The sequence below is a fragment of the Osmerus eperlanus genome, chromosome 2, assembly GCF_963692335.1.
Source record: "Osmerus eperlanus chromosome 2, fOsmEpe2.1, whole genome shotgun sequence".
In the NCBI taxonomy this organism is placed as follows: Eukaryota; Metazoa; Chordata; class Actinopteri; order Osmeriformes; family Osmeridae; genus Osmerus; species Osmerus eperlanus.
This window is the reverse complement of record NC_085019.1, coordinates 6,343,831-6,369,391: the sequence shown is the minus strand read 5'-3', so window position 1 is coordinate 6,369,391 and position 25,561 is coordinate 6,343,831. Positions and strand designations below refer to the sequence as shown.

The window sequence follows — 25,561 nt, the reverse complement described above, 5'->3', positions numbered from 1 at the left end:
ACCTCCAGCCAGCTCAGAAGCGGACTGCACCTGCAGCAGAGGGGATTTCACATTTCATATGATCCCTACATAATCCGTGAAGTCTTGCCCACCATGGCTCCTGTGACGCAGCTTTTGTTCAGACCGGCAATCTGAGACCGCAGATGTTCCGCTTCAGGTGCGCTGGTTTCAGCAACAGTTTATATAATGGACTCTCACAAGTTGTGCAGACCTTTCATTCCGACGTGGGTAATCATATGCAGGTCATCCTAATCTTGTAGTTCTGTTTACATAGCATTTACAAGAGATTGAACAATGTTCCGAAATGTGCTATTAACACCTGATAAAGTGGACTTCAATACAAGGTAGAACCAAACTATTAAAGCAAATCAGATCAAATCACACTCAAGATAAATAGTGTTCATCCCAAATGAACACTAATAGACAAGGGCCTCAATTCTCCCTTTAGTTGGCTCAGAGTTTCCTTTGAATGACATTAGCCTGTTTCTAAATATTTCCAAATGAGACATTGTCCAGACAACATATACCTCTTCCTGGGTAATAAAAGTGCCAGTAATTTTAACACTCTGTGCGTATACTTCTTCTTGTCAAACTCAGTGAAGGTAACCAGAGCCATTGAATGCTTTTACAAAGGAAAATTACATGTTGCAGCTTTTAGCCATCAGGTCGTTGACGTTTTTCCTTATAGAAATTGTATTATTTCTTCAGTCCCTTACAAGGCTTTTCATAAGACAGTGACGTGCTGTCGACCAATCATACGATGTGATTTGACCTCATTTTCTTTGGGCAGTCGGCAGCTCCATTGATTGCGTTCCCTTTTTATGTAAAGAGGCAGTGACACAGGAAGTCTGTCAATGATTTTCAGGCTATTGTCACACTTAACCTCCAGAGAACCCTCTGCTGTCAGCAGTGAATTTCTAGAGTTGTCGTGTTCGATTCCTCTCACAAAATGGTAAACTGGCAGTTGAATGCACAGCAGCACTGGACTGTCACGAAAATCAAGCAAACCACCTTGCTTTACTACATCTCCAATAACAGTCACCCCGCCCGAGTCCTTCAGGGAACAGACTGCAATCTGAGAGAGAGAGAGAGAGAGAGAGAGAGAGAGAGAGAGAGAGAGAGAGAGAGAGAGAGAGAGAGAGAGAGAGAGAGAGAGAGAGAGAGAGAGAGAGAGAGAGAGAGAGATTAAAGTAAAAATGGATGGACAGATGAACAGGCTGACGCACTGATGGAGCAAACATGGAGGCATAACTGAAGTCCTCAAACTGTTCATATGCAGTGACACCCACCCTGCGTAGACAGTTTGGCAAATTAAAAGTGCCAAAGTCTGGGTGGTGTGTCTGATTTGAAGTGATGACAGGGCTGAGGCAATAAGGACTTCTGAGGTGAAGAAATGTGCAGAAATGTCTTATGTTGGATCAAGGACACTTTTGGTTTCTTGAAAATGTTACCCAGGAATTTGACAAACATGTAAAGATATGTCATTCTATGGAGGATTCCAAGCCTAAGCTCTGGGGAAGTTTCACAGGATAATGTGGAAAAAGCCCGGGGGCCCCAACGCGGTCTATAAGCACAAGCAAATCAAATCGGCTCACTGCCTGTCTGTCTGACTGATCGATCCTCCAACCGTCCCTCATCACAGCCAGGGAGAGAGAACCGGTTCTATTTGCAGACAAAAAGGCTTCCGTTGAAGAGATCCCTCGCTCTCCTTTGTAACCATAGGCTACAATGCCAATAGAACTTTTGGATTCTCCTCACGTGTGAGTGGGGTGTGTTGGTGTCACTGTAAGAACTGTAACTTTACAGAACTACAGTCCAGGGAGTGCATCCCCTCCAGAGTCAGTGTTGTTATGCAACCTGTACTTGCTGGCGGTCTAGAGGACAGGACACCATCAACCCACAGCAGCTTTTAATACTCAATCTGTGAAAGAGACAAGTGAAGCATGCGATCGGCAAACTGAATAAAAATATCATCATGAAAAGGTTTGAGGGAGGGAGGGGGTATTATCTACTGTAAGTGTGAGCTGTCCTGTTCTGTGAAGTTGTTCACTTTCCTAACAGTGTGTTCTTCGAATGACCAACTAACAAATACACTGGAAATAAGTTTATTAACAATTTAACACGTTCACACCTCATCTCGTGACGTCCACAGTGGACAACAACGCTGGTGTCCTCATTTTCCAAACGGAGGTGGAAACCATAGGATTTTTTCCATCGCTGTCTTTGAAAATGACTTCCAGTAGAAGAGACAAATATAGTTTAGGGTCTCTCTGGACATCACAGAACTTGAGTGTGTTTGGTGAATGACTGTAAACGATGGTGTGAGCTGTGACAGAGAGCAGCTTGGAATCTGGGCCATGTGTCTAAATTAGAGGAGCCTCTTCCACGCCTGTGTCTAAAACTGTCCAGTACAGCTTCGCCCCACAACTCTAGATGTCACACATATAGGTCAAAAATATTATTTAAAATTCCTTACAAAATATGGATGAACATTTCTATATCTAGATGATCTGCATGAGGCTGAGTAATGACACAGAATACTGAGTTGAGTCTTCTTGTCCAAGGGCAAAATACAGCATATACTGTGCACTTACAGTACAATGAGTGGTACAAATGACCATTTCCAAGACTATTAATGAATCTGTGTCATCAAGTTTTTTTAGCATTTCAGGTTTTATTGAAAAACAACAACACAAAATGAGACATAAAATAGTATCTTCAACAACTGCAATATCAATATACTGTATCTGACATTATATTTTACAATATAAAAATCTTTACAACTTCTAGTCTGTGCAGGACGTTAGGGAGACCCTGATAGAAAAATAAAGACTTAGGAGACGAGGAGAAATGACAGAGAACCGATTAAATGCAGTCTGCAGCCCTCCTTTGATCTCCAGTGGTGACAAACTGGGCATAACCTCATCGCAACCGAGCACAAACATACTGGATTTCTGCTTCCCATGAATACCAAGCAAAGTGACTGTGACAGAAATGTGTGGGCTAACACATTTAGTAAGATTCAACATTTTATCATCCAAAGACTTCAAACCCACGTGTAAAGGATTACAGCTTATATGTGTGAATAAATACGTCTGTCTGACAAGACAATGCATGGTATTTGTCTGAATGATGAGCTAAGCCTTATCCTAGCGTTTATGACAAAAGTATTACACGATGCACAGGCCCATTCAGAGACAACATGGAAGTTCTCTTCACATGACCTTCTTCAGTTAAGTTAAAACAAAGTTTGCAAATGACGTCGGACACAATATGTTCGGCATGCCATGAACACTGATCTGCATAGACAGCAGACTGCATAAATATGACTTCTCTGAGGCCATAGCCTCAGCCTCAACCAGGATATTTGGTTTTCAACGTTTGGGTTATAAAACAACAGATGAAAGATGATGGTTGTCCCTTAGTTATTTACATTTGGCTTGGTTCAATTAAACAGTATCTACTGTCATGGGGTTTAACATTCTCAGTGCAGAAGGAAAGTGCTCCATACTGTAGCTTTGGATAACACACTGACAGAATCAAGCCTCTTTACTACTCTGAGAAATAAATAAAGTCTCCATTCAAAACCAATACCTTAAAAATACAAATAATACATGTTGGCTCCTATTTCTCTCTCTAAGCAGTCAATATGTAACTTAGCAGCACTTTTCTTTAACATTCATTTGCTCGTTCACTTCTAGCCCAGGGAACCTGCTTCCCCTATTGCACGTAAAAGCTGGAGGGTTGGCTCGCCTTAAACATGCCCTCCTTCTTGACGCCTGTCATAATGCCCCATGAATATGACTTGCACTGTGCCAATGCCAGGTCTGCTGGAGACTGTCTTCAAAGTGACCGTCACTGGCTACATGGCCCGTGTTGCACAGGATGCCACACTGAGACAGGAAGTAGATGGATTGAGAAGCATATAATACAGTGCATGTCCTCGGAATCCACACAGCGCTAACATGCACACACACAGGCATTATCAGAACGAGGGATTCACTCACACGAGGAAACTAACTCTGTTTAGGAAAAATATTTTGTACTACGAGACCAGCTCATTAACATTTGTTAGTTAGACTGCAAAGTGTTTATGTGTGTACTACTGCATAATCACAATCAAGTCAGTAGTTTTGTAAAAAACAAACAAAAAAAACATAGCCTTTATACTGTATTTTCAAGTAGTTGGAAGTTGTACAGGGAAAGCTAACTACATGAAGGTATAGGATGGATTGGGAACACTCTATATCCTATAAAACCTTTTCCTGATCATAACACTATGGCCGCCATGAATTAGTCAGAGCAAACACAATGCTATTTCATAATGGCCACCAACACTAAGATGTTCACAGCAAGGGTAAAAGGAGTATTTCTTTGGTTAATGCTGTGAGATTAAAGTCTATCAATAATGCACATGATGAATTATGTCTAATGGCTTCCTGTAACAAAACTAGATGATGGATTCCAATAATACTTAATTTGACCTTTTGCATTCATTTAGGCAGTCATACTTTTGTTTCTCTCATCCACAAACTCATGTTTACACCCACACACATGCACACACGCTCACATCCACACACACATGCCCACTCACACAGTGTCTGTATTGTAGAAAAGATATGCTACTTAACCCATCTCATTCCTGAACTCCACTGAACAGATTTCTTTTTTTTTTGTGGATGTATCACCTCTTATCAAACCAGTTACTTGTGTTTCTAAAATAAATAGTATTATACAATTTATCTTATGGGTGTAAGTACCTACAGTTTGGTGTCTGAGAGTCTAGGTTAGACAATGACAAATCACATCACAGGTGCTTTAGTGCTGTTCTACTAACAGCGTAGGTCAGAAGACTCAAGTTCAACCTTAAACAGGAACTCCTGTAGTGTGTTTTCCATCCCAACCTCCTGGCATTCACATTTCTGATTCTCTCCTGAGAGGCCTAGCATCTAAAGGCATGGTATCCTGACTGTGTTCAGAGTCAGACACTGCCTCGGTGTGTGTGTCCTCAAGTGCTGCATTCTCAATGCCAATTTCCTCTCGATGTTCCTCCTCCTCCACCTCCTCCTCAAACTCCTCCTCCATCTCCACTTTCTCCAGGGCAACCTCATTCTCGTAACAGAAGGAGTTATGAGCGCTCGAGGCGATGGACTTCTTTTCGGCCAGCTCCCTGGCACTACAATGGGGCGTGCTGGCCACCTCATATGTGTTTTCGAAGCGAGAGTAGTCTACCTTGTAGTAGTTCTTCTCCTCAAAGAGCACGGGCTCAAAGCGATGACCCCAAAGGATCTCACTGGCCACGTAGGAGCTCCGGCACTGTGTGGTCATGGCCGTGGCCTCCACCATACCCTCCAGAATGACCACAATCTCAAACTCGGACGTTTCCAGCTCCAGTCTGCTCATCTCGTAGAAGGGGCTGTCCTCGTCGATCTCGTGGACGATGGTGATGGGGGACACGAGGAAGATGCGGTCGATCCCGCTGTCGAAGCCCACGTCGATGTCCATCTGGTCCAGGGGGATGAACTCCCCCTCCGCCGTGGTGCGGGACTTGAGGAGCTGGGCCCTGACGTGGGCCTCCACCAGGTGGCTCTTCCTCAGGTTCCCCACGCGCCACATCAGACACAGCTTCCCGTCCCTCATGGCCACCGTGGCGTAGTGGCTGAACACCAGGGTCTCGTTCCTCTTCTTGGGCTTGGCCATCTTGGCCATGACGGCGCCAATGATGAAGGCGTCGATGATGCAGCCCACGATGCTCTGGAAGACCACCATGAAGACGGCGATGGGGCACTCCTCCGTGACGTAGCGGTAGCCGTAGCCAATGGTGGTCTGGGTCTCCACAGAGAAAAGGAAGGCGGCCGTGAAGCTGTTGACGTTTGAGACGCACATCTGAGTCTCGTTCTCGATGTCCCCGTAGGCCAGGGCCACCAGCCAGAACATGAAGCCGAACAGGAGCCAGGACAACAGGAAGGACAGGCAGAAGAAAAGCAGCATCCAGCGCCAGCGGATGTCCACGCAGGTGGTGAAGATATCGGCCAGGTAGCGCTGGCCCTTCTCGCTCATGTTGACGAACTGCACGTTGCAGTGGCCGTCCTTCTTCACGAAGCGGCTCTGGGGCTGTTGCCTGGTGTGCACCTTGTTGGCGTTGCCATTGCCGTAGCCGTTGGGCACGGCCATGGTGGCCAGCTTCATCCCGTCCTCCTCCGACACAATGCTGTAGCGGTGGCTCCGTACGCTCCCCATCACGTCGGTCTGGGAGGTCTGGGCCACTTCTGCTTTGGAAAACAGTCTGAGTTTTTGGTAGAAGCGTTGGAGAAACAGTTTCGAACGCTCCAGGAAACCAACACAAGAAGGAAATGTGGTGGGCAGGGTAGAATCCGAGGGCAGGGGCAGTGCACCCTCTGCTGCTCCAGGGGAGGTTACTTCTGCTGAGGGCTGTTCAGGCCTCTCTCATGGGTGCTTTGGACCTCATCAGTGAAGTGGGCTGTGGAAATGACATGCAGAAAGAAAAGCTGTGTTAGCGTTATTGGCGGAAAGATCACAGCCTTTCTGTATGTGGTTACCTGATTCTTTATAAATTATGTATATTATGTATTCTAATAATGTATCGCAAAGTCAAAATTGTTGGCACACTCCTGGCATGATAAGCAACATGATGAAGTTAAACTATTCAAGTACACCTTTATTTAAACATCCTGGTAGTTGAGAGGGTGGATCACTCTGTTGCCCTGCTCAGGGTAAGAATTAATTAGGAAGATTGTCCACTGAGAACACAGAGTCAAATTACAGTTGAAGTTCAGTGGATCCAGCCAGTGAGTAGAAAAATATGTATGACAACGACGTTTTCTGTGAGTTATTTACTATTGGTGTACTCTTTGTGTTGTCCATGACACGTCTCCACAGTTTGAGGGCTAAAGTTAGACAAAGTGACAGTGTAAACACCTGTATACACTGGTGCTAATTCAATTGCTTGCACAACCAACGCTGTTTAATGAGCCTGGCAACTATTCAGAAAGGATAGGACACTCTCTCTTTGAAAACAAGGGTAACCTTGCACTGTATGTCACTGAGCAGCAAGGACAGCTAAATTAGAAAAACAACGATCGACGCTGTCTATGTGGCCTGGGAGGCCCATTAAAAAGCACCACCACGGGGTACACAGGGCTCCCGTTCATCAGACACCAAGCCAGCCAGTGCCAAAACCACCGTCATTGAAACATACTCTACCTTGGAAGAGTTCTAGAGGAAGGGTCCAAATGTAATACTGGCATGGCCCTAAGTTATTCATGTCAAAGCCTGTGGGTTGACATAGTTGATCATGTCTTACTGTAGGGCATGATTACACTTCCCCATTGGAAAGTATTCGATGCAAAGCAGTTCTCGTGTTTCTTCGATATGTACACTACCAGTGTTGATGCTCATGCATAAGCCACACTCACAGGCAATAATTATAAACAACTAAAAACACTTTTTACTTAATAATACAATAATCAACCAATAATACAAATTCACTGATTCCATTGAAAGTGATTCTGTGTTCTAGACAACGGAATCGGATTCATAAATGTGGGCAAGATGGAGTATGTTTGGGGCATTACAACAGCCTTAACTCTGTCTCACTTATTTATTTATTTTTGTTCTCTAATGATGTAATCGTCAGGCCAACCAGCAACAGCAACTTGTTCTAATGCTCATTCTCTATAGAGCGCTGGAGTCTTTATGTGTTATTACTCAGGGGACAAAGCTAGCATTTTGTTTGTGTGGACTGAGATTGTCAGCAGCCCTGCAGTATTCTCTTCATCAGTAATTATCGATGCATTCACAGCAGCTGTATTTACTCACAATAGTAGCAATTAATAGAATTGTTTCTATTAAAACCACAAACCATTATTTGCCATAATTCCTTTACCAATTAATTAGATGGTGTATTAAATACACCTCAAGCATGGTGGTCTGTTAAATCTTTTGTTTATCAAACAAGTCCTTTGGGAAAGCTAGTATTACCTCATCTTCGGTAGTTATTAAACCTATCAGACAGCACACAGGACTGGCGTACGCACACACACAAACACATGCACAGACACACTCACGGACACACACACTGCTTATATGATCAGCTAATATAAACATCCAGACTGGAATGAATATTAGAATGCTATAGGCTTAAGTGAGCATGTAGAGCCAAGGTTATCTGAAAGTAAAGAAAATACACAATGTGCTCCAGAATAAATCAGTGGCCTGAATACAGCCCTCTCTAATTCTGACCTAGATGGTTATTTTTTATTTTTTTGTGATGCAGATTTACAACATGTCTTGACACAATTTAATCTCCTTTGTCTATGGGACAGTGCTGCAGAACAGAACCAGTGATTGTTTGTTTTGCTTGTGTGCAATTAGGGTGACCAGCTGAAGCAGATGGAAACTGGTTACATAAATACGTTCTATATTTTATTGCACAGATGATCAATAATTTCTATCCAATATTCACCAACTCATTCACAAGCTATTACAGTTTCAAATTGCAAATTTTTCTGTCACGTAGACTATTTAAAATATTGTTGATCTTATTATAGATTATGTACTTTATACATTTTTGGATGTGATTTATTTTACACAAACCATAATCTGTGTAGGCTACGTACTTACTTGAGGTCGAATGAAATTAGCCTACATTAATGTTTTTCATATGATCATATGACAAAAAAAACATTCACATGAATGTCATACACATCACTCTCCCATGTAAGGGTCTTCTGAATCATTTTCCTTGTGCAAAAGGGACAAGTGAAAATACTGCCCTTTTGCATGTATAACTAATGATTAAAACAAGTTCTGTCTATAATGTAAGTGCTCCAAAAGCTCCTAACCACCTTCAGTCTTGGGATTCTGAATCAAATTAGTTTTAAATATAGAGTATGACGAACGTTCCACGCTAAAGCAGATGCCCTACTAAGGGTAGGTGAACAAAAATCTGACAAAATAGTTTATTCATAGTAAAACAAGTTCTCTAAGACAAGATCCAATCTATTAGATCATGTCCTTTAGAAATTGAAGCACCACACATCCTCTCAAACGTAGAAGTTTACTACGTTATTTACCTTTTGAATGAATTGAGGCTTACCTGTTGACTCTTTAACAGCAAAGATGCCGATCTATTGAATCATCCCAGGAAAACCCGTTGTCTTTTGCGGTAATATCCACATTTGTATTCTGACTTCCTTTTGTATTATTCTGGCATTAATTAAATGTTTCATGTCAGACATTGCAATATCTGTCATAACCCTCTTCAGCAAGTACTGAAGAAGCTACTTTGCTTTGCTTGAACGTACTTTAAAAACATATGCAGCTATCTCCGCCCAGTTTCAGAAGGCAACCAATGGAAACCAGCAGCGCTTGTTGGAGCGTCACGATATTTACGTCAGTGATGGGAGAAATCTTTGCGATACCCATATACTCCATCCACAACTGGTACTGTTATTTACCTTTACAAAATTAGTTTCAGTTGGTAAATAATCACCTGAACATAGCATTAATCAAATTGCCTGTTTATTCAGACAGTGTAAATGAATGACTTATTTTACACACCATCGTTGATAACATCGTTACACTGCCTCAAATAATTCAGACTATCTAATCTAATCATCACGGAAAGACATAAAGAGAGCGTACACATAATACTTGGAGGGTCAAGGTCAGCCGGTTTAAACATAACACTTTATTGAGCCATATAAACACGTGCAACTAATGCAAAGGAAAAGTGGCTTGACACAAGGTGGTGATCTAGAGCAACTGGAAGACCATACACTAAAATCAATTTTGTTACATAAAAGTCTGTGATTTCAACTTCCTGAGTCCCTGTACATTATTAACTTAAGCAGCAGAAAAAAAACATCTTCTTTCCTTATTCAAGAAAAGCGTATAAATCACACACTTACATTTCCATACTAAACATGTCTTTTTAATATAGTTCAATATAAATAGTTTTCCTATGTACAAAAACACAAAAGTGACTGTCCTAAGATCATACTGTACACACCAGCGTCATTAAGTCTGTCATTCCTCTGAAGCCAGTTCATCAGAGCCATGCTTCTTGGATCACTTCCTCTGTGACATCAGCATTGCTCTGGCCAATCTCTGAAGGGTTTCTGAGGAGGGAGCCCTGGGCTCGAATGGTCTCGTTGGGCAGTTTCTCCCTGTCACACTCCTCAGCACTGACCATTGGCACCTGCACCCAGGTGGTCTGGTTAAACACGGCGTAGTCCACCTTGTAGTGACGAACCCCTAGCCTCAGCATGTCCTGGAAACGCTGGCCCCAGTGGATGTCAGCTGGGGTGTAGGTGGTCCGGGTCTGGTGCAGGATGCCTGTGGAGTCTCCAGTGTACGTGAAGGACAACACCAGCTCAAAGTCTTCCTCCAGAAGGCTGTCTGGGCCCATGCTGTACAGTGGGCTCCCGGGCTCCAGCCTGTGGACCAGGGTGGCGGGGGTGGCCAAGACGATGTCTCGGCCCTTTATGTCCAGGTCCTTGTGGTACACTGAGAACATGCCGGAGGAGTGCTTCACGTGGCGGACCAGCTGGGCCCTGGCGGTGCCCTCCAGGATGTGGTTTCTCCGGAAGTCTCCGAGACGCCACGACAGACACAGCACTCCGTCTCGCAGGTTGACCACAGCGCACTTGCTGAAGCCCACCGTCTGCGCCCGCTTGCGGGCCGACGCCATCTTGGCCACGATGACGCCGATGATCGCGGTGTCGATGAAGCAACTTGACACGACCTGCACCGTCACCAAGATGATGACCACCAGGCAGTTTTCAGTCATGCCCCGGAAACCGTAGCCAATGGTCGCCTGGGTCTCCATGGAGAACAGGAAGGACGCGGTGAAGCTGCGCACGTTGTACATGCAGGGTTGATTGCCCGAATCCTCGGTGTCGTTGTGCACATAGGCAGTCAGCCAGTAGAGGAGACCAAAGAGGAGCCAGGAGAGGATGTTGGAGAGGGAGAAGATGAGGAACATGACCCTCCAGCGGATCTCCACCAGGGTGGTGAAGATGTCCGTCACGTAGCCCCCCCACTCCCCTGGGATCGTCTTGAACTCCACAGGACACCTGCCGTCTTTCTGCATGTAGCGCAGCTTCCTCTTGGGCTTGCCATGTTGAGAGCACGCAGCGTACACGTCTGTGTGATGGGTGTCTATGGCAATGCGCTGCTCCCTCTGGGGGTCCATGTTTGCTGGCTTCCTCTGCAAACCACACAGGATACACAGCATGAGTAAAGACCAGAAAAAAACAGTTTTCTAACCAGCGTGTCCAAAGACCGTGCGCACGTCATTGTCAATCAAACTGTTTGACTGTTTCCAAATCACCCTTGGCCTGATTGTTTTCGTTTTGCTAATCTTTTTCAAGTGGGCCAATAATTCTTAAGGTGACAGTAAGTAGAGGCCTGGAACCATATGGAACTTCCATTATCCGCGAGTAGAATGTAAATAGGTCTCTCAGTGCTTGTTGAAGTGAGACCTTCATGTTTCAGTTAACAGCGGAGGTCTCACCTTGCCTGAGGCTATAAGCAGCGGGGTTACTGAGCCAACGCTAGACCTTGGCTGTGAACAGAGCACTTCAAGAGCATGACCGCCTCACAGGATGATTATTTACCATAGAAGCTATTGCTACATGGAACCTAGCCTAGAGATACAGGTGATCTGCATGGCTATGAAAGGTGATTGAATCATAGCGATCTCATTGGGCTGTTAGAGCAGTTGTTGTTTGGTTCCTGTCCATTATCTTCATTTTAGTTGTATGTTCATGTCATACATTGTTATTTAATTTTAAAGATAAATCCCAATCTAAATATGTCAAACAATATTGTCAAACTAAAACCGTTTTGGTAAAAGACCATGATGATGATGTGTAATTATTATCCCAGTTGATTACCAGAAATGCTTTGATTTATTCATTTGATCTCATAATGAAAGTTTTAAAAGTCTCTTTTTAAGCTATTGACCAATTAGCGTTCATGTTAGCAGCCTCTTCTACATGACTATGACATTCTGAGAAGAAGTTGATGGATTTGGAAAACTATAATTTCATTAAGTGTTTCTTGAAATCATCCATGACTAATTTGGTTTAATAAATAACCCCACCACAACCCTGCATAATTTCCAACTGTATTTCCATCTTATGAGTTTTAGATGGAAATGTTAGATGGAAAAGTTGTAACTGCTTCTCATTTTGCAATGAATGCTCACTGAATCACCTGTGTTACACATGCAGTTTATTTACTTGTTAGCCCTGCAGTGCATACTAGCGCCCAACTAACATAAACAAGAGGTATGCTGTGACATGGATGCAGATCATAATATTTTATCGTGAATGTGTGATCTTGAATTAAGAAGCTGGCTGTGTGTGTTCCCACGGTAATAACCGTATTTTTCCATGGTGACCCGTATTTTTCCATGGTGACCTGGGTTTTTCCATGGATGTGGGCAAATTTAGTTGAATTTCTACTTTAGTAGCAGTAGTAAGAAGACACTATATAACATTTTCTCCTAAATAGTAATGCATAAATACATGTGCTAGATGATGCTTTAATCAAGATTACCTTATAAAATGTCATGTATCCTCATTTAACAGTAACCCAAACAGACATCCTATGTAAAGAAGTATTAAATCATATTAAACTCTGTCATATACAGTACTATAACTGATTACTGTTTATGAAACTCCCTTTTCTATAAGACTGAATTATTACACTGCAATCACTTCTTAGCTTTTTCCACAAAACCTTTTCTACAGTGAATCTGATACATTTTAACTGTACAGTGAATATTCGTCTTCTTATGGAGCTTTTATATACCCTCCAAGTGCCCATGCACCTTGGCACTATCTAAGGTATTTTGACTTTATTGAGTAATTGATTAAATACATCCCAGGCACTATATTAAACCTTGTGTTTAGTAACTGTGTATTTGTTTACAGCTTGTACTGTCACACATGGAACAATTTGTATAATTGTGCAATGCTAGAGTTTCAACACAGCTTGGATTCCACTTTAACACTATTGAACACAATATCCTAAAAAAAAGAATGTGAATTCAAACGTGTGTAAAGACTAGATTTGGTATTTTAGGTTTTCCATTCGTTAGATTAGCTTCTGAGATGTGGACAACTTCAAACAACACTTATTTAAGAGTAATCTGATGTGCCTGTAAAAGCTAAGACAAGGTGAGAAATCAATGCCTCACTGCCCACCTCAAAAATGTTGACACAAATACAAAAAGCTGACCAGCACATCTTTGTTAGCTAAGAATCGATCACCTCCAAAATAGTCTAATTCCTTTTGCTTTAGATAAATTCACTTACTTGAGGAGAGGATGGTATGTCTGGTTGCACACTGAGAAGCAGATGTAAAGATATAGACCAAACTGCAAAGTGTTCTGACTCTGACTTATAACTCAATTACAGGTGAGTCTCACCCTATTGGGGGCAGGCCTGACCAAGCCTGAGGCAAAGTCCTAGCTCATTCTGATGTAGCACCAATCCTGTCTCCCCAGGAAACATTTTGGTCAATCTGGGAGAATGTATTGTCTGTTTAATATTTGAAAGGTCCCATAGACCAAACAGAAATTCTGTGGATTGTTTTGAACAAAACTCTAAATCTATAATTGTTTCCTATGTTTCCAGAGTTCCCTACTCCATTGTTATGGGTCATTGAGATTATGTCTTTAACTGTCTTTTATGTCTTTTCTTAACTTATTAGTCTGAAAGTTAACCTTTGTCCCATCAAATCCAGAGACTAAATGTCTTTCATAGTCCTGTCAAGGATTTTGAGGTCAGACGTTTCCTGAATATGGACCAGAACAATCATTTAGATAAGGGGAAGCACAACACACAACATAGCAGTATACATTTACAACAGAAGCAATAACACCAGAAAAACTTCCTTTGATCTACAAATAGCACGAGTTACAATCCCTGTTCAGATAGACACCTTGTGAAAGATATGGCTTTTTCCTCATATAGTCCTGGGAGATAATGCAGTAAGAATGCATTTAATGACTGTGTTAGTAGTGTGACAAAGCAAAAACAAGTTTTATGAAGTATGACAGACACAACTAGATGTACTGCAGGTGATGAACCTGTAAACTTCGGACACTTTGGAACTGTGTACTGGTATGTGCTCTCTAAGGCGATGAGAGTGTGTTTGATGATATTAAGTCACCTAAATGTTAGGGAAAAACACCTCTGGGTGTTTCATCTGTACTGTATGTTCAGTATACTATTTCCTAGACGGGCCTTCCAGTTGTCATGCTATTTATTCAATAGGGATTGAACCCTTTTATTCTGTAGCCTTTATAAGGTTGAGAAAGCAGACAGACTAAATGATGGTTGACTAACCAATGACAATGCAATCCTGACAGCAGGCTCTCTATGAGTTGTTTCTTTTTGTATAAGAGTGTTACTCGTAATGGACATAAAAGATTAGTTGTAGCAGAATACTGCATCCATTTTCTTCTCATAACCATTCAGTCAAAGGGCTGTCTCTGTTTCCGATGAAAGTGGAATAACTCCCCCATAAGCCACACAAATTTGTCAAATTTGACAACAAAGCATGAAAGAAACTAGTGTTTCTCCATGCAAGGAAGTTAACCGTGAGACTAAAAGTCCCTTTAGTGACTTTTAACCTCAAAGGGAGCCTCAAATCAATAAGGAAGAACAGGATGTGACACGTGACAATGGGTAAGGTCTGGTATCAGGAGATCCCAACCTGTGGTGGAGGTGGGATCACTGCTCAGTGCTCTGGCGATCGATGAAGAACAGATAACCAGGTCAGAGTAGAGGTCACTAATACTCAAACAAGCCCATCCCAGCACTCTTTGCACCTGTTCTACCCTCCATTCCAGTAGAAATACAATAAACGCTAACCAAGATACAGTACTGGCACTGACAATTCAAATCATGTTTGTGTTTGATCACTCCCCATTTGGATCTGTTTAGATTTTTTTTGCAATCATAATTCCAGGCTATTGGCTTCATCACACTTAACCTGTGGGTCACTTAAAAAAGTAATCTGAACATTTGTTTGTTAAATCTTGGAGATTATTTTTTTTAATGTAGCGCATAACTGTATTTTGCGTTAGTTGTCAGAAGTCCTGTGACAAAGCAGAAAAAAATGCCATATCCAGTCTAATAACAAATTATTCTTTAAAACAAGGCACATAAAACTCCACATATTAAATGGTGTTTTCTTTGAGATGCTGAACGCTGTTGTGACTGATTCAGATCAGGTCATATGCTAATCAGATGAATAGCAAATGTGGAATGTGGCTCATGGTCAGAAAGTGCACCCATTCAAGGTCAACATGTTTAGCCACTGCCCAGGCAGGGTTTTTGAAGATGAAAGACCACCACAAAGGAAAAAAGTAGAAATTGCTTCACCAAATTAATTGTTTTAAGTTACAATTTTGTAGTACAGCATTCCTGCACAGTGCCATGTTTTCAAACATTAGCTACAGCATAAGCTACTTCTAAAAACAGAAGACAAATTTATTTCTGAACTCAAACTTAAACATGATAGAACAAACACTAGGCTGCTGGTAAAAATGTTAGAGACAAACCTCATGCAACACTCCCCCTTGCTGGAGAGGAAGGGAAACAGTTTAAAACCAGAATGTCTCTTTCAAATTTCAGTATTAACGTCATAAGAGAGTTCCAAAGGATACTGCCTACAGGCAGCCTACAGACAGTAGGAAAGAAAAAGATGAGCAGCTTAATACTGTCTTCCAAAATTGAGGCAGATACTTGTCAAACAGGATGACTTGACATATTAAAACGCCTTATACAAAAGGGGTTTTGATCATTTAATAAAGATGTTAGTGGATGATCAAATCACGTAAAAAAAACAATGGCATTAATATGTTCAAGCACCATTCCATAACCAGCTGTTAATACAATACCTTTTATAGAAGTAATCAGTGGAGATTTATTTTCTATTTGTCAGCCTCTTAATGTTAACCACCAGCTCAAATAACCCATTGTGAGAATGCTTCCTGGCGTTTTGGCCTATGGTCTTATTGTGATGCAGTCAAGCAAGGCTACCTGTAAAGACAAAAGAGAGGTGGACCGATGTTTACATGCCTGTCATCTGACACCAGGAGTAATTGCATTTACAGAACGCTGTGGGTGTTTACAGTAGGCAGTGTGACTACAGTCTGTGGGTGGTGACATTATCTGTATTGTGTGGCGTAAACTTCAAGTATGAGGCAGCCTTTATAAAGGTAATCTCTGCTGTGCAGATAATAAACTACTATCAGTCTTAAGGTTGGTTTACTGATTCTTCATTGACAGATCTTAAATAGTTTGACTGTAAATTGTTTGAAGTCTTGCTGTCATCTCCAAGGTTTCTCTACTAGAAGGTTCCAGGGCAGAATTACCCACTACCAGCAGCATGCTGAGGTGTCTGTGCTCTCTGCTCCTACTAAAATGTAAGTACAGTAAGTTCTCACAAGTTTCGCACTGCATTGCTCTCAACAATACAGTGTAGTTTCTTAACAAACAAACACGGGTTTTAAACAATAAATAAAAATGTGTCACGTGTGCTAATGTATAAATTCTAGACCAAACCAATCCTATACCGTTGTTCATGTTCTACTTCAAGTGTATTTGATGCATGTACAGTACATTAAAATGTTTTAACTTTTTGGTTAGTGCTTGGTTTTGGATCCACTCAGTCCTGTACCAGTCGCCGCTGTCTGGCCAACATGTTGATTTCCAAGGATGTCCTGACTCAGCCTCAGTCTATTAATTGCACACTAGTCCTCAGACTGCCAAGTATTCTCTATACGACACAGTTTATTGTAAGTATACTCCTGAATGTACCTTTCACAATGGTTATTCTGCTTTATGCAAACATGTTTTACATGCATAGTATCAGATTAATGTTGATGAATCTGACTGATGGTTATTTCCTCAACAGAACACCAAAGAACTTCGTTTCACAAGTCAAATGATAGTAAATTTGGTAAGTTACCTACATCTGTGGAGGCTCTGCGATTTACAGATTGAGTTTTGTTGAGTATGTTTTGTCTTGTTTAATCACAAATACCTGTGATTCTGACCACAGCAATGGATGGACCCCGACTTGGCATGGAACACATCAGTCTATACATTTAACAACGTGATCCTGCCAGCAGATCAAATCTGGGTTCCCTCACTTCTTGTGTTGAACGCGTAAGTTCCCCTTACTTGACTGTGTACGTTTATAACAGTTGAACTGGTAAATCTTTATAAACATGTAGGTGTGAACTGCCTGTCATTATTGTGTGTCTGTAGAGTGAGTCGAATCCAGAAGCATTATTCTAAGGATCTCCTGGTGAACAGTAACGGCACAGTGACGCACGCTGTCCTCTTAAAGACAGTGGTGGGCTGTGATGTCGACATGTTCAAATACCCTTTTGTTGAAGACACCTGTCCTATCAGCCTCAATGCCTGGAAGGCAGATGGTAAGCTTCTTAAGATGAACAGGTACAGTATGACAGTATATGTGGGATCAATTGGACAGTGTAAAGTGTAAAGTACAAAAGCTTCTAATCACCGACAGCATCACGGGCACTGTGCACCAGTATTAGGCTATACATAAAAAACAAACACAAATAAAGGTATTTTGACTGGCCAGTTGAATGCAGAACTACCGCAATTCACTTTAGTATCCCGCCCCAAGTTGTATTCATAAATATATCTGTACTGTTTCACAGAATGTGGATTACTAATGCAATTTGGAAGGGTTGTGAATGGTGACAGCGACACTGGAGAATGGCTTACTCAGTCAGTGGAGCTTGCTTCCCACAATGGCAGAAATGACCGCAACACCCTCAACGTAAGAGAGTTCAATCAAATCATTTGAACTTGTCACCGTTCCCCAGCACAAGCATTTGTGAAGCTCATTCTCGTACTTTCATCTGGACTATCTGACTCCACAGGTGAATTTCAAGATTCGCAGCACCGGCCCGGTTGTGACCCTAATCCTACCCAGTGTGTTAATCATCATCGCCGATGTGGTGAGCTTCGCGTTACCAATAGGCGGAGAGCGCGTCTGTTTCAAGGTGACCCTGGTGCTCAGCTTCATCATGTTCCTCCTCATCCTCAATGACTTGCTTCCTGCAGACAACAATTGCAGCCCCTTGATCCGTGAGTCACCTGCATATGATGTGAAGCTGAGTGAAATAGAATCACAGTAGATATGAGAATGTAGACAGAGTAACCTTGAACACACACTCATAGATACAAATACTTTATGTATGTATGCAGACGTGTATACACACACAGATTATGCTAAAAGGAAAAGATGTGGTACGTTAAGAGTTTGTGAAAAGCCTTAAAAGGAAGGCCATTCAAATAACCAAATATTTTTCAAGCACTAAGCTTTGACATAGCTGTTTTGGTCTACTGTACTGCACAAACAATACTGTATTATGTTCACTCCTTGGAAGGTTCATTTGGTTAGATTAAATGATCTTTAAAACATCTTTCTTTTAAGGGATAGTAATCTTAGTCTGCTGTAATTCAGATCAGGCTTTAGAATCAGAATATAAATAACTTAATCATCATCAATAGGTTGTGTCCTTACAAAAAATCCTTTGGCAGACTACAGTTTGAAGCAATTTTATGAGCACAAGTGTAACCCACTACACCGATCCCTGCAACACTAACATTTTCATGGTTGTTCTCTGTAGGGATCCATTTCTGCTTCAGTCTCTTCATTTTGGTTGCGAGTATGCTGGTGTCTATGGTTCTCACACGACTGACTAAAGATGGCAGAATCCTGCCCAGCTGCATCTTCAAGTGTATCAAATCAAAAGATTCAAACTCTAACGACAAAGAGATACTTGGGGAGGGCGGTAAGACTTTAGTCTTTTATTCATTTACAAGTTATCGCATATTGAGATGCCTGTATTGTCTCTCTGACCTCTGATCTCTTATCACTCTCTTTGTCCAGAATCCGAATCTGATATCAGTGTCATTAGCCTGACGGATGCCGCAGAGGAGAAGAATCTTAACCTCCAGAAAGTGTTCAACTTCCTGGAAAGGATGGCTTCCAAGGAGCAGAGGAGCAAGAAGCATTTTAAGTTTGCGAACAAGTTAGACAAAGTCTATTTTTGGATCTACTTCATAGTATGCATGATCTATGCTGCTTTAATACTTTACCTCCTCATAGGTTACAGTGGATGTCCAATTGACAAATTACCAAAATGGAACAATTAATTGCCTCCCTCCTTTTAAAAGTAATTTCTAAACATAAATTGCTGCATTCATTAACTAACATTCTGGAGCTCTTTGTGCAAGGAAGAAATGAGTACAACTTTTTGAGAACTATCTTAAAATGTGTTTATAAAGCATTTGTAGTTAATCAGCTGTCAATTTACAAATAGTTTGTAAATAGTTCTAAATTATTAGTCCATTCGTGTAATGTATGCATTATTATGCATAAAAGTTTAACAGTATGGGGAATATAGTCTGTTCCAAGATCCTTAACCTCAGGCTGACATGTCAAACAGCGTCTGGATCATCTGCTCCACCTGCTGTGGGCTGTATTTGAGGCACCTTTCAGGCTGTTTGGTGAAATCTGCATCTTCATACCTGTGGTAGAAAACCATATAAATAAGTATTTGCATGTGGACTAATACTGTGTCGTTCTTGCATAGGATTAGCATCAGGTAAACAACGTCTTAAATTACTTTGAGTAACACTAGCATTAAGTTGTATGTCTGTTTTTGATCATGCTTTTTTATGGATGGTCATGTTTTCTCCTGAATTAAGCTGTATTTGTCTATACCTGTAGTTACCGACAGTACCAGGTGTTTACATTTGGGCCTTCTGACGTCAATTCAGTCATCATCATTCCATTCCAATAAACTCATATTAATAAACACTTACTGTATCTTTGTTCATAGGTAAAAATGTTAATTTGAATCTTTGTCTGGGGCTGTTGGTTTAAAAATGTAAAATAAATATATGACCACCTGCTGACTATGCTGTTAGTTTCTTACTTGTGCAGAAAGGACCTGTAGCTGGTGGATACCAGCTCTCCTTGCATCTGGCATAGTGCTGTCCGGAGCTCCTTATCGGGCACCAACCAGCCCTTCTGGGCCTTGCACTGATCCTCTAGCTTCTCGTTGAAACTCTGAGGAAAACAAGCTTCCACATTAGGTTTCAAATGACATAACTTCATTAATGCCATTTGGGTTTAAATTATTGTGATTATTTAAATTATGTCAGGCGAGATGGTGATTGGCCTGGAAAATTGCAATTGACCAAAAATATGACCAAAAACATCTGGCTTGTTTTACCTTTAACTGTTCCTTGACCACGCAAAAGTCCTTTTCACTCAACTGTATGAAATGAGAAAGAAGGGTCTATATTTGTTTTTACGCATTTATGTCAACCAACGTGGTCCAGGGCAGTAACTCAGTTATTGAAAACGAAACACAAGATGGAACTTTGAAAGAACACACATTAAATGCAGACCAATAAAGCACTTCCGATGGAAGTTAAAGCTAAGAACACTGTGCTATCATAAGACATGAATCCACTTGTACCTTGCCTCCTTGCTTCAGCACGGGCTGACTCGTGTCAGCCAGGCTCTCTGTCACCATCAGCCAGCTACAAAATGCAAACACACTTTCTGTATCCTAAACTTCACACAGTATTGTATCCACGGTGACACCTACAATACATAACATGTATTTCATTGTATTCATATAGCAGACCATTTTATCCAAAGAGATGTGCAAACAGCCATGCAACTAGTGCATTGAAACGACCACAAGAAAATACCAGGTCCCATAAGAGGTCACATTTGACAGTTTTGAAGTCGAGCACTTCTCCTCTCTCCCTTCCGCCTCTGCGTTTCTGCTTCCTTACCTGAGCTGGTACAGTAGTTTCTGTTCGTCAATCAATTCCCTGTACTCGGCCTCTGGATCACTGCCACAGGCCTTCATTACAACAATCAGCTTTGACCTGCGCACAAGGTTCTACAGTTTGCTGACCTGATACTTCTCAAGGATGCGTGAGACTGGCACGCAGCAGCTTTATCCCATCTCCAGTATTGTGCTACACTCTTTAAGGTCCGTACGTCCAAATAACAACGAGTTACAGGGATACGTATGAACTCTTTTGTTGCCGTTTCAAAAGGGGTTCTCCAGCAGTGACAGCCAGGAAGAAAGATGAATGACGAGGAGAAAGAAAAGGCCCTACCTCTTCAGTGAGTTCAGGATGTAGTGGAAGTTGTTGAGGAGGAAGATGGCACTCAGGGCAGGGTCGTCGTACGCCTTGGCCTTATTCCTCAGACTCTGCCGGAGGTTTTCCAGCACTCTACCTGTGGAAGAGAGACAGTGCAGTCCCACAGGTCTTATCAGCAAAACATCTGTGAGAATGAAGGATTCGTGAATACAAAACCTGGATGGATTACTTACAGATGTATGATGAAAACCGACACAAGTGCTCTTTTTCTTCGGCAGATATTTGTTCCAAACACGCCGATGACTTCTCTGAAAAGGAAAACGTAGCCATGAAGGACATTGCTCCCTTCTCACCGCAATCTACTCACTCCCTACATATCATCGGAGTCATTTTGGTTACATGAATAATGATTATAATAAACAATGCCAGAGACTTTCTTACCAAGCTTATGAGCACTACTGGTCACCTTAATGGCTGTGCCAAGTCCTTTGTCATGGTTAGGCAGCACGAGAGCTGCATTTACTTTATTGCCTGCGTTTACGATCAGCTGTTGCAGGAACAAGATGGTCTGGAAGTGAAGGAAACCCACCAGCACATTTACAGAGGAGTTCGTTCATACAGCATAAAGAGCTGTGTTTCTCAAACCTTTCCAGTCAGGGAACATGGACAAAAATGAATTCCTGAAATGATCAGATCCTGTATCTATAGCTACATATTTATCTTTGTATTTGCCACACCTCATCTGGGGGGGTCACGTGTCACAGTTTGACACCTCTTATTCAGTATGACTTAAACATTATAATCTATTAAAACAAACGTCCCATGTCTCTGGTGAACCCCAGTAACAACACTGCTATTTTAAATGTGAATGACAGTGACTGAATGCTAAACTAGATGGTCAGAGGGCAGAGATGAGAGAACGTAGGGGGGTGTTACATTGTGATTGAGCTTGTGCACTGTTCCATCCATGGGTAGGTTCTTACAATCCAGGTGGCTCTGGGCGAGAGAGGACGACATGGAGAGATGTTCTGATTAAGTGAGCTCTGACTTCAGTTCAATGAACATGAACTTGTCAATGATCTCTAAATTGAAACCCAATTCCACTAAAGAGTAGAGCACCTTGACGCTGTCTGCAAATCCATCCAAACCTTTGGTAACCAGCTCCTTCATGGACGAGATGAATGTGTTCACCTTGGCCGTTATTGAGTCTGATGCATCCTGGCAGTCGATAACAGCAACACAAATACACTACCTTCAGTACACAGTAACCTTAGCTTAGCCCCATGTACTTGCCTCACTCCAATTTTAGCTCTGTAGTTAACCTACATAATCACTAGCCTACACCTAAAACCAACTGAAACACACCTCCAGTACACTGGGTCCATTCCTCTGCTGTATGAGATAGTCTACTGTAGCTAAAATGGCGAGGATGACCGAGTATTCGCTACGAAAAAAGGCCCGTTTGGTGGCAAAGATGATGTTCTCTCCATCATGAAGCAGGTTGTCGAGAGCGTTCTGAAAAAGAGTGACCTGATTCAGCCCAGGACGACATGTGTCCCGTAACACCTCACTAGTCAGTAGTTCATTACACGGCCTGTGTGACCTTTGACCCCCCTCCCCCCTTCCCTTTCGCTTGGTTATGTGTCACGGACCTGGATGAGGGCACTAAAGGTCCGGGGACAGACTTCAGAAAACACTTGCGTCAGCATGGTGTGTTCTCGTTTAACAAGGATCACGAAGACTCTGACACATTCCAGGTGGACATCAATCTCCATGTTAAGCACGCTTTCCCTGTCTGAAGACAAGATCTCATTCATGTAATGCTACTGATCATGCAAACCCCACATTCCGGTAACCGATCACGTTACAACGTTTTGGCATACTGTACGTGCATTCCCAACCTGTTTTCTTGGTCTTCTTAAAGGGTGACTCTATAATGTGTTTGTTCTGCTTCTCTAGGGAGTGGTGGTTCAACGAGGACACACTGCACTTGCGGTAGCGGTCTTTCCAAACGTTCAGCAAATAGTCGAGACATATTGACCGCTTTGCAGCATAATAGCTCATAAGGTCTGTGAAGACATTAGAACATTATTCACGGTCACAGCAAATACACTGAGAGATGGGTAAGCTCTCGGGTACAAAGACGTGTTACTCACTGAAGGGTTCTTGGGACCTTGTGGCTTTGATAAGTGGGTTTCTTCCCAGCGACATGGTCTTCAGCCTGTTCATGGGGCAGCTCGCCTCATACGCTCTGGAGCCTGCTAGTGTTCCTCCTTTTATTTTGGATGGGCTCGTGTTTTTTGACGGTGTTTTGAAAGTGACATGAGAAGGGGTAGGGGATGAGATGCTCAGTGTCAGTGGTGGGGGCACATCGGAGTCTGGGTTTGGAGGCTTGCCTTCTGATAGACTTTCGGAGGAACTTCTGTATTTCGGTGCTCCAACCACATCCATGGATGGAACACTGGGGAGTGTTGGGTGTTTAGCTCGGAAGAGACTTTTTAAATTGCAAAAGGTCTTCAGGGACATCTTAGAACGAGAACCTGATGCCGCTGGTCCAATAAGTTCATGTTTTATGTTTCTGTCCAATGACAGTGTTTGGAGTTTAGTGGCAACATGCCCACTGTTCTGAGCTGTGGGGGAAAAAATCATCATGCTTCGGCTTAGTATATTCTATTGTCCTCTTGTCTATTGTCTTTGACCACTAAATGTTAGTTACATCTACCCTGGTGTGTAATTTCTGGTCTCCATTATGTAACTGAGCGTGCCAAATCATGACTTTAAATGATATAACAGAAGACTGCTACTGAGAGAATGATTGGAGTTTTGCTCTGTAATTTACCCCTGGGTTCATTTGGAGTCTGAAGCTCCAGACTCAGCTTGCAGTATTACTGTACCTGTGTATTCAGCCAACCATGTGTAGATGGACTTGAGGTTCTCCAGTCCAGTCTTGGGTATGACATCCCCTGTTTCCCCTCCTGCACGCTCTACGCCCAGCAAATTCAGGAAATCGAGGGTCTTCGCAGTCGTGCAGTGGCGATCAACCAGAACACAGAACTCTGACTCCATCAGTGGCCTAGCCTTTTCTAACCTTTCTTTCTGCAGAAACAAAATTCCAATTCCCTCATCGAACTTCCACAATATCTTCATTACTGAGTGTACATTCACGTATTTGTATACACTGCTAAGTTACACTCATTGAAAGCCAGAGGGCAATGGGACACAGGAACAATCAAGTCACCAGTGTAGTAAGGTGCAGCTCTTCTGTGTGTCCTTCAAATAATTTGATTGCTTCCTTGATCTGCTGAAGACAGTCCAGATAATCATGCACTCTACCTGCAGGTCTGCACAGAAACAACCGTACATTAAGTAGCGAGGCTACGTTACCGTAAACTCATTAAGCCCTTCTCTCAAGGTTCCCATCATTTTTACCCCATCAGGAGGATCTTGTCTGTTTTCCTGAGGACCTGGTGATGGCTGATGGCTTTGTCCATGTGAAACAAGGTCTGGTTCACTGTGTCTTTCAGCTGCATTTGGCACGTCGTATAGTTATGCATTGGACTGACAACGTTCTCCAGGTGCTCGAAATGATTATCTAACGACGTTAGAGTGGACACCTACAGTACAACAACAATAACCTGTTTGAAGCACCAAGCCTAATGTTGTGGAAGCGTTTTGAACAAGTAGACAATATGTCAGATCATGTCCTTAAATACTTGTTCTTACTGTACCATGCTCCTCGTCAACCGATCACTTCTTTCCAAGTTGCTTGTGATAAATGACAACCGTTCTTCCATCTGTTAATCACAGGAATATGTGTGTCCAGTCACTGCTCAAATTTGTAATTTACAGATTTCAACAGGCTTAATTGACTAAATACTTATGTATTGTCAATCATTGAGTAGCACGGGATAGCAGCTACAGTAGATTGTTGTTGCTTTAGCTAGCCATACAGTTGGCTAGGGCTACAGTAACAGTACAGCAGTAGGCTACACAGCAACGATGTTCGCTAGCTATACTCAGTAGCTCATGGCAATCCTAAAATACGTTGTATAGCATTAGCCTACTGACCTTTTCAATATTTTCATCAAGAGTCTCAATCCTGTATGATGTGTTGTCATTTTCCATCACACATCAATCTCTAATAAATCTACATTAAGTACTATTTGTCAAACTAGTCGTATCTTCAGCTGCTAGAAACTTTTCGTCGGCTGTTTGAATGACGCGCGCAAGTGTTCCTGTTGAGGTTATTCGCTCAGGTTGAGCAAATACCTGAACCTTCTTCTGAATCTGGCCTACTGATGGGATTCCTTCTGCTGTATGTCTGATGATCCTTCCGA

General features: G+C 42.2%; 4 protein-coding genes across 8 annotated transcripts; 1 reads left to right on the top strand and 3 right to left on the bottom strand.

The window, feature by feature from the left end:
- Positions 1-2,676: 2,676 nt before the first annotated feature.
- LOC134009518 (inward rectifier potassium channel 2-like) lies at positions 2,677-9,293 on the bottom strand. The gene is made up of 2 exons (XM_062449020.1): positions 9,119-9,293; positions 2,677-6,481 (listed from the first exon to the last, which is right to left on the bottom strand). Exon 2 carries the CDS (start codon positions 6,238-6,240, stop codon positions 4,915-4,917), a length of 1,326 nt encoding a protein of 441 aa, XP_062305004.1. The 5' UTR covers positions 6,241-6,481; positions 9,119-9,293; the 3' UTR covers positions 2,677-4,914.
- A 250-nt stretch (positions 9,294-9,543) lies between these two features.
- Positions 9,544-11,226, bottom strand: LOC134037605 (inward rectifier potassium channel 16-like). The gene has a single exon (XM_062483006.1). The coding sequence runs from the start codon at positions 11,216-11,218 to the stop codon at positions 10,073-10,075; it is 1,146 nt and encodes a 381-aa protein (XP_062338990.1). The 5' UTR covers positions 11,219-11,226; the 3' UTR covers positions 9,544-10,072.
- A 5,010-nt stretch (positions 11,227-16,236) lies between these two features.
- On the top strand, positions 16,237-19,987 carry LOC134009495 (5-hydroxytryptamine receptor 3A-like). The gene is made up of 10 exons (XM_062448992.1): positions 16,237-16,264; positions 16,387-16,471; positions 16,695-16,843; positions 16,963-17,007; positions 17,110-17,216; positions 17,319-17,488; positions 17,741-17,862; positions 17,966-18,173; positions 18,719-18,883; positions 18,982-19,987. The coding sequence occupies exons 2-10, from the start codon at positions 16,435-16,437 to the stop codon at positions 19,245-19,247; spliced, it is 1,269 nt and encodes a 422-aa protein (XP_062304976.1). The 5' UTR covers positions 16,237-16,264; positions 16,387-16,434; the 3' UTR covers positions 19,248-19,987.
- On the bottom strand, positions 18,023-25,422 carry LOC134009416 (exocyst complex component 7-like). 5 transcript variants are annotated; one of them, XR_009928235.1, is made up of 21 exons: positions 25,293-25,422; positions 24,953-25,018; positions 24,654-24,838; positions 24,463-24,565; positions 24,119-24,320; positions 23,381-23,854; positions 23,126-23,293; positions 22,877-23,019; positions 22,590-22,739; positions 22,344-22,442; positions 22,161-22,220; positions 21,666-21,792; positions 21,458-21,532; positions 21,240-21,360; positions 20,907-21,002; positions 20,582-20,645; positions 20,333-20,374; positions 20,033-20,166; positions 19,519-19,622; positions 18,952-19,077; positions 18,023-18,199 (listed from the first exon to the last, which is right to left on the bottom strand). XR_009928235.1 is itself a non-coding variant. In XM_062448987.1 (20 exons), the coding sequence occupies exons 1-19, from the start codon at positions 25,347-25,349 to the stop codon at positions 19,520-19,522; spliced, it is 2,469 nt and encodes an 822-aa protein (XP_062304971.1). In that variant the 5' UTR covers positions 25,350-25,422; the 3' UTR covers positions 18,883-19,077; position 19,519. The 5 variants fall into 5 exon arrangements, 3 of the variants coding, with proteins under 3 accessions (XP_062304971.1, XP_062304970.1, XP_062304972.1); XM_062448987.1 differs by lacking the exon at positions 18,023-18,199 and having other exon boundaries at positions 18,883-19,077; XM_062448986.1 differs by lacking the exons at positions 18,023-18,199; positions 18,952-19,077 and having other exon boundaries at positions 19,474-19,622.
- Positions 25,423-25,561: the final 139 nt, after the last annotated feature.

Bases quoted from the DNA above. Each gene is read 5' to 3' on its own strand.
- LOC134009518 (XM_062449020.1), bottom strand. From the start codon at position 6,240: ATGGGGAGCGTACGGAGCCACCGCTACAGCATTGTGTCGGAGGAGGAC.
- LOC134037605 (XM_062483006.1), bottom strand. From the start codon at position 11,218: ATGGACCCCCAGAGGGAGCAGCGCATTGCCATAGACACCCATCACACA.
- LOC134009495 (XM_062448992.1), top strand. From the start codon at position 16,435: ATGCTGAGGTGTCTGTGCTCTCTGCTCCTACTAAAAT. The intron at 17,008-17,109 runs GTAAGTTACCTA...TTCTGACCACAG, and splicing joins GTCAAATGATAGTAAATTTG to CAATGGATGGACCCCGACTT. The intron at 18,884-18,981 runs GTAAGACTTTAG...CTCTTTGTCCAG, and splicing joins AGAGATACTTGGGGAGGGCG to AATCCGAATCTGATATCAGT.
- LOC134009416 (XM_062448987.1), bottom strand. From the start codon at position 25,349: ATGGAAAATGACAACACATCATACAGGATTGAGACTCTTGATGAAAAT. The intron at 23,294-23,380 runs GTGAGTAACACG...ATGTCTTCACAG, and splicing joins AAGGTCCCAAGAACCCTTCA to ACCTTATGAGCTATTATGCT. The intron at 21,533-21,665 runs GTAAGAAAGTCT...TTTCCTTTTCAG, and splicing joins CAGTAGTGCTCATAAGCTTG to AGAAGTCATCGGCGTGTTTG.